At 33.8% G+C, this 8618-nt stretch overlaps 1 protein-coding gene across 1 annotated transcript; it reads right to left on the bottom strand.

Annotated features, from left to right (window-relative positions):
* Positions 1-283: 283 nt before the first annotated feature.
* LOC133702414 (auxin-responsive protein SAUR36-like) lies at positions 284-1156 on the bottom strand. The gene has a single exon (XM_062126766.1). It carries the CDS (start codon positions 930-932, stop codon positions 402-404), a length of 531 nt encoding a protein of 176 aa, XP_061982750.1. The 5' UTR covers positions 933-1156; the 3' UTR covers positions 284-401.
* Between the last annotated feature and the right edge of the window lie 7462 nt (positions 1157-8618).

Here is an 8618-nt window from a genome sequence, read left to right as displayed (position 1 = left end):
TATTTTTTATCGAGTTATCTTGACCTCTTGATTTATGATATATGATAGACATGTAATCTAGACATATCTCATGTCTAGATCATAAATTTCATGTTTTAACTCAAATTTGTTCGGGACAATATTTTTTTTATTTAATTTTTTTATTATCATTGCCTATTTTTTATTTTATTATCAAACTAATTAAAATTTAACTCATTTTTTTTAAATATAATCTTCTCCTTGTTTTTTTTCTGGTTAAAAAAAATTGATCGGCTCGCTTGCGGAGCACAAATCTAGTATATCATTAAAAGCAATCATTTCACTTCTTCTATTAATAAAAACTATTGGAATCGAATTTTCCCAAATGGAAAATAGAAATCTTTGTGGTACAAATTCAAGAAGCCCCACCAACGACATGAATATCACCAATACTTATGGTGCCTTCTCTGTAAACTGTAACCTCTACTTTTGTGGCAATTATTCCATGCGGCAATCCTCACCTTTACCTTCTCAAACTCCGAATACCCACACGGTATCGTGATCCCACCCGAATGATTATACCCGTATACCCGCTCTGTTCCCTTTAATAGCTCTCCAAAGAGTGGGTGATTGAAGTAAATGACAGGCACCAATTCCCTCTTCGTATCTCCATCTGGTTGTCCCACGTACACGGCCATGTGTCCTTTAGGTACCTCCATCGGTTTCGCATGGCCCAATCTGATGTAACCCGGATCCGAATGCGGAAAACAGAGAGTCTTAGCTCCACGTTGCAGACATCGAGCCATGTCCAGGATTTTGGAAATGGAGTTGAAGGACCTTCTTGGGAGGTCCATGGAACTCAAACGGGCGGGTTTTCTTCTGGGTCGGGCTATCCATTTGAAGAATCTTGCTAGTTTCTTGCGTCCAATCCTGAAACCTCTAAGCCTTTTCATGGCGGTCAAAGTGAAAATCATGAAATCTGAACAGACGGGCGACCTTAAAATGAAGCTTTAAGAAAAGGGTCTTTGGTGTTTCAGTTACACACTTCCGGCTACAGAAAAATACTGGACTTCAAGATCTTCTGTTTTTGGTGTTCGGAGAATCAAGTTGTCGACAGGCAGGCTTGGCCTATGGTGTACATATATATAGTGGGTGTAAATGCGCGCGCGCGCGTATTACGTTGTGAGAAGGCAGATGTGGTCGGTACGCGGTTGCAAAGTGCAGACTTTGAAGTGGGACAATGGGGGCTTGTGGTCTTTGATAAAAGAAGTCAACAAAATTAACAAATAGTTGGAAGTGATTATAGGGGGTCGGGGTCAGCTAAATGAACGTTCCGATGTTTTCCTGGCTTCAGGGAGTCCCGGGAGGACAGACTGAGTTTTGGCTTGGTTGATTAGTTAATTTGATTAATTACGTTGTTAAAAATCAATTAATTGTATAATAAATTATGAACAAGTGTATCTATAGAGAAACAAGCTTATCTCTTGGGGCGAGGATTGTCGAGGTCCTCTGGGAGATTTGCGTGTGCCATTAAAACTTGAAGGGTCAACACTTTGTACGGTTGTGTTACGAAAATTGGGGATTTGATCACAACCACTCACTCATGAAAGCCGGTTGCAATTGCAAGACCGTTCAAAAGTCAAAAAAATACTCTTTGAAATTGAAAACTGTCAAATAAAAAAAATCTAACCCTTTAATTTCATCTTGGTAAATATGTTTTTTCCTTTTTTTTTTATATATAAAAAAACAAAGGTTAGAATTCAAAACCTCATGAAAAGGAAGATAGATAAGATGTCACTATTTCTCTTCTGCTTAAATCCTATTTATTTTTGTATTTTAAAATTAATTTTTTTTATTTTTAAATAATATTTTTGAGTATTTTCAGATTATTTTGATATATTGATGTCAAAAATAATTTTTAAAAAATAAAAAAAATATTATTTTAATATATTTTCAAGTAAAAAACACTTCAACAAATAATCAATACTGCATTATCAAATATTCCCTTAAAGTTCTTAGCAAAAGAATTCTCCGTATTGCTCTTTTTTCTTGTTCTAAGAATCTCCCCCTTCTTCTCTTTCGTTATCTTTATATACTCCCTAAAATTCCTACTCTATATTTTCTTTTTATTCTATATTCTCTCTTGTCCTATCATTTTAAGTTGCTTGGGGGAAAAGGTTAATAAAATTCATGTTAGTCCCTCACCCCCTCCTCAATTATCATTATACTCATTAAATTTTTTATTTGTTTGTTTGTTTGATTTTCTTTTTTTTTTTTCAATTTCTTTAGAAAAATTGCAAATACAAAAACAATAAGAAAAAAAGTAAAAAAATTATAAAATAGCCGGAAATTGATCGAATTGTGCTGAAGATACATTTTTAAGATTTTATATATTTTTTCATTATTATTTTTGAAAATATATTCAAAACAGAGTGAAAACCAGTTACGACAATATATATCATATCCATGCTATATATTCCGGTAAGGTGACTATTGAAAAACAATTCATTCATTTGAATTGATTTATACTGGTATCTATTGAATTCAAGTTAAATCGTCATCATGGCATTCTTATATTTTACCCTCCTCTAGCTGTTGATTGAATTGGTTTTTCTTTTCCTCCGTTTTTTTTTAAATTTTATTGTTATGTACGAGGCTGGAGCCTAAAAAAAGAGTCCATAAGGGCAACAACAGATCTAATTACATACTCCATCCTCTCCTTCGCCACAAACATCTTTCCACAAGTCGTACTTCGTAAAATCAGGAGGCACAAAAAAGAAACAGGTTTACACACACACACACACACACATGTACCAAGAGTTGCTGCACAACAGTTTGCTTCAATATCTACAAGAGTAATATTCACAGACCAATCGCTGTTAAGCATATGAACTGTGTACTTCAAAAGAGAATTATTAGCACCAATGCCTTCTAATAGCTTGGCACTGATAAGCTGCTAGGCAGTAGTGGAACCAACTTCCAGATGAAGAGCCCTGACTCCGTGATATCAAGCCATTTGAAGACCAGATTGGAGTTGTTTTAGTAGGCCTCAATGGCAGAGTTTTACAGCCAAATTTAACTAGCGAAAATGAACTCTCCTTCCAAACAAAAGAGCATGCTCCACAGGAACAATGTATTTCTTTTTTGATAGACAATGGCCCTTACTTGCATCTAACATGTCGGGAGTTAATTAGTGTTCGATTAGTGCATCTAATACCTGATTAAAACATGAAATTGCAAATTAACAGCTGGCCAGATTTTATTAGACAAGCAAACAGAATCTGAACTCCTGTCCTTCCGTTGTTCCCGGAACTTAAGCTCCGTTGAGACTAAACATGGTATACATGTCTACTTGTGTATTTATCTACTTGCAAAGAAACTACCACCATGTATCATCCATTGTTAATTAACAAAACCCTACAATAAATGCTCGCATAAACCACCAATATCTATCACAGCGAGAATCTAGTGTTAATCTTGATTAACATTACATAAGATAAAATTAATAGACTTTGCAATCTGGACAGTATATCTATAATTTATTTGTTAAGAAAATATATATTTATATTGTAATTAGATTTTGTCTTGCTATCAAGCCACGGAGACAGTGTATTCAGTTGCGTCTGTTGGAAAGACTCCGAGCTAGGGTACACGAACAACAGGATTCTATCATGTTCTATGCAATGTTTTCCTGACATCGGTTAATAGAACATGGCTTAATCAATCTTGCACGGGACAAGATTCATGCCTTACTCCTTGTTTTGTTTTAATAATGACTTAGTGTTTTCTTTCATAAGCAATTCGTGTATCAATAATTCTTCTTTAATTGGATTCTAAATTATTTATATATCTTCACCAAACCTAACCTAAACTAATTAATACGTTTATAGTTTTTATTTTTATTTTTATTTTTATTTTTATTTTTATTTTTATGGGATAGCCTCTCTCTGAAAATTAAATCTTGGATAACAACAACCTAGTTGTGCTATAACATGCCAAAAGGGTTTTTACCGTTGTTTGTTAAGCGGCTGGTAAGCCCCAATAAATTGAACACCTCAAAGTTCAAGGCTCAAGAGACTCTTTGGGGGGAGTGGTGCAGCCAGAGTTGCCTTATATGCAGTTAAGTTTGCATCACTTCATAATTTGCCAAGCCCATTAAGTGCCAGTTAGGTGCTAAGTGGTGAATGAGCTTTCAGGTTCATCGATAAAGTTCCTGAAAGCCCATTTGAAAAGGCTATGTATGTATGGTGGGTAGCAATCAAAATTCAAAGGGCCTCCTTTAAAATAGAGCAGGGTTCCCGATTCATGCCCCTTCTGTAGAATTTACTCATGGGATTGATTAAAGATTCAACCTTTTAGTAGTCATGTGTCGGCATATTTTGGCCGAATGATACTTGTAACACATAAGCTATATTTGATTGGGTAATGCCATACTTTTGTTCGAGGAATTTGGATTATGTACTCATACTTGGCTTGTTCGTTCTCATTAGTATCACCAACTATAACATGATTGTGAGAACCACTCCAATAACTCTTCTAACTCACCTAACAACATGGTATCATATGTATTTTTTGGTGGAGATGAAATTAAGCTGTCATTGAGAGGTGGTGATCCATGTTTTCTCCAATCCGTTTTTGATTGCTAAAAAGCAAAACATGCCGTGCCATGCCGAACTTTTCCCTCTAATCACTACAAGATAGAAGCTTTATTTGATTCTATTTCATACATCTAAAAATTAAAAGATGCTAAAATTGTTTAAAGTTGATTTTACAAATACAAAAATTACAGTTGATACTAGGTTGTGATTTTCATCCTTCGAGACGTTAGAGTATATAGGTTGTGATTAGTGACTAGTGACTAGCAGGGGGAAGAAGAACGACTGAACAAGCTCCACATCTCCTTTTGGGTTCAGGTGTGAACACAAGCATGAAGCACAAAGCCTTATAAAAGGATTCTGTACTGGTGACCTTATCTAGAGAAGCCCCACAACCGCAACACAACCCTACGATGATTGCTTCTTCTTCAACTGTAACTGCTTTGAGGGACAGCACAAATCCTTCTTCTTTATACATGGTGCACCTAATTCTCTAGAAAAAACAGTTCCCATTGGCCTCGTAAAAGGTTGTTGCCTGTAAACCATAAACGAGTGCCCATATCCAAGGGCTTGGAGGAAAAGCAACAGACATGGCAACCTGGATTATTGGCGAGAGAGAGAAATTGTGCTTTCAAACTGCACGTATCTGCTTTGCAGTTGGACCGCCTATATGAGCACATCGTTTCATTAAATAATTACACATAAATATAGAGAGGTTCTCAGGTTTAGTTTTCTCCGCATTTTCAAAGCTGTGTCTTAAACCAAAAGAACTCTATACTTATCTTGATCATTATGGATACTATACATAACCCTCCAACTGCAGGGATATATGTGCCATCTAGAAACCCAAGAATACCAAAATGATCTTTCCAAGGGCCTACAGTACCATTAGAACAGATTGATGCATTAGAGCTGTTTTATTTTGTTGATCATCTATTCCATTGGAACAGCTGTGGATCATATGCTATCATGAAAACACATTAATTAGTTGACTCCTGTATTTCACTTCTGTCCTACTCCGCCAACACCAATATATTCTCACAGCTGATCTTCCCCTGCATCATATTGTTGAGACTTCATTTTTCGAACTAGTCACAATGCATCAACTTATTGGGCCAAAAATATATTAGTACATAGTCCTATAGTTCATGGCTCAGGGCGTGTGAAACTTTAATTATGGTAGAATCTCTCAGAACTTGGAGACAAAATCTTTCAAGATAAATCAACTAATTGAATGGATGTATGCCAGTGGAAAAAGAATTTTGTCCAGTTTCGCTATTTTGTCTTGGTATCATAAACTTTACACTGTGCAATATGAATGTTTGGAAAATAAAAATGTAATATGAGACATAATGCTGGCCGCAGACTAATGATCAAAAGCCTATCATAATCAACGTCCTAGTTTTTATGATCTCACCAACGCATATATTCATTGCATTTTCAGATTATACTAGATATGTTGGCATGTTTCTTATGCTAAAACCAAGCTGGTCCCTTTATTTCACTCAGGTTTGTGGTTAGTTCTACATTCCATGAATCTCTAACTCAGATTTAAACCATCACATAGCCCCCCCCCCCCCCCCCAAGACAAGACTGTAAGCTTTTCTTGAATATCTTGACATCTCCTTTCTGCTCCAAATGGTGCTTGATCATTACTGTGAAGTTTGTCTGGATGAAAATGAATATGATGGTAATCCTTCCAAATTCCACTATCTAACCCTTTAATTTGTTCTCATTTCTTAACCTTATTATTAGTACCATAATTGGAATTATTATTCTGAAGGGGACATATAAACCAAAATATAATCATGATCTGATCTGCTGCTATGTTGACATAATTGTTTATTTCATTTTGCTCAATTCCTGACATGGCTATCGACAACCAAAAAGAGCCACAACCATTGAAAATGACATCGAAATTGTAATTATTAGCCATCACACCTTGAGCAACCAACAGTGAAATGATGCTGCTGCTCCTGTGTGCATGAGTTTCTGTGCAGGAACAGTAGACCTTTGAAGTCAACAGTCAACTAAATAAAGGTATTGTTATATATTATATTTCACACTTATCATTATTTTATTTGTTATGATCATAATTAGAGAGGTGGGGTTTGCTTTTGCTAACTCTAACTAAAATATGCTATGCTTTGAACGCGTCCCTTGATTATATTCTGAAAACAGACTAAATTAGCAATAAAAGTTATAACGATTAGATCTGAAAATCAAGCTGTAGACGGTGGTACATTGGGTTGTTTAATTTGGGATCAAAATGGAAGAGGAAGAAAGTGGAAGGAAAGAAAACAAGGGAGGAAAAAAAATACATGAAGGGAAAGCAATTCCACTTTGTTCGAGAAAGGTGAAAATAGAAAGAAAAAAAGGAGAGAAACTGATCTCTCATGGGGAGCATTTTGAAGAATAAAATTACTATATTATACATGCGCATTTAGCTTAAAATAAAAATAGCTTTTATTAAGTTCTTCATTCAGATAGATTATAAAATAGAAAATGCAGGCCCATATAATATATATATTTTTTTATTTCCGTTGTACTCTCTGCTTTCTTTCTGATCTTCCAAACAAGTGAAATTTTCTTAAAATGGGTGTTTTTTTCTCTTCACACTTTCTCTTCTTAACTAACATAGTGTAAAACAGTAAAGTATATATAGTACGATAGGTAGTTTCAGCCAAGCTTTGTACAATCAACTTCTAATCTAATGATAATTTAATTTTTTTTTTTAATTTTCTGTTGAATTTAAGATTTTTATTTATTCCATATTCATTTCGAGGCTTGATGATCTTTGAAATTTACAATAGCAACAACACTCAGAATCTTCAAATTAATTCCTACTCCATTTCCTTTAAGGTTTAATTTTGACATTTTCAAATGGAAATCCAAATCTTATCCATTAAGATATCTCTCTAGGAATCAAATTAATTTCAAATTGTTTATGATGAGTAAACATTTTTTTGTTAAGATTTTTATAGATAAAAAAATCTTAAAAAATAAAATGAATCTAGCAAACATACTAGACCCAAAGCACTTGAACTTGGTAATCAACTAAACTCACAATAGCATGAGTTTCACAAATATGTCAGACCTAAAACACTTGAACTTGACTGTTAGCCAAGCCTCAAGTAGCATAAGTCTAACGAGCATGCTAGACTCAAAACATTTAACCATTACCAGGTTGTAAGGCTACATGCTTGATCCTAGATGATCCCTTAAAATAATAGTATTGAAGGCATAATAAATTGCGTTATGTCTCTCTATTTAGAATAATAATTCATATTGATTTAATTATTTATCTATATCAATAGGTGTATACAAGGTTTCCTTAATGGACCTACCATACTTATTATCTCATTAATGATATGTAAATGATATTTGTCTCTTACATTAAAGTTGCTGAAAGCAGAGAACTTTCCAATCCTTCACTTCTCTGAAAATGATAAAGTTCAGAATATTAACCAACTTAAAACACAAGAATAAATATTTATGTTTCTTGAATATTAAGCTCTTTTAAGTCATTTATTGTATTTTCCATAAATATATTGTCTTTATCATCTTATGGTCTTTAAGTCCTCCTAATTTAGTTTTTCAATACTTGTTTTACATGTTTTAAGGAGAATGCTAAACAAAATGCTCAAATACAATTTCTCTTACAAAAATATTATTCCTATATATCTTGCAAAAATAACAAAACCTTACAATTCATTACAATAGTTTTTTTTCACCACTTTTTTTCCTTTAGTTTTTTTAAAATGTATGTTTTTTTTTGTTTTTTTATGAGATTATCTTGATCTTATAACTTCGTGTGTGTTATGGGTTTGGCGAGTTCATTCAAGTTGATTCAGGTAGGTTTTTAAAAAAAAAACAAAAATTTCATCATTTAATATTGGATTGATTGAGAATCGTCCAGGTTGTCTTTAGACCAGCCAGGTTAACCAGGTTATATTGGGTTGTTAAAATAGTTGTGTATCAAATATATTAAAATATAATTGGTTTTTTAAATAATGTTTTACCCTTGAAATGCACATAAGCACAAAAAAAAACATATTTACACTA

Source organism: Populus nigra, chromosome 8, assembly GCF_951802175.1.
Source record: "Populus nigra chromosome 8, ddPopNigr1.1, whole genome shotgun sequence".
In the NCBI taxonomy this organism is placed as follows: domain Eukaryota; kingdom Viridiplantae; phylum Streptophyta; class Magnoliopsida; order Malpighiales; family Salicaceae; genus Populus; species Populus nigra.
The sequence above is the reverse complement of the archived record's forward strand: the minus strand, read 5'-3'. Positions and strand labels throughout refer to the sequence as shown.

Excerpts from the sequence above, each read along its gene's own strand:
- LOC133702414 (XM_062126766.1), bottom strand. The coding sequence starts at position 932 with ATGATTTTCACTTTGACCGCCATGAAAAGGCTTAGAGGTTTCAGGATT.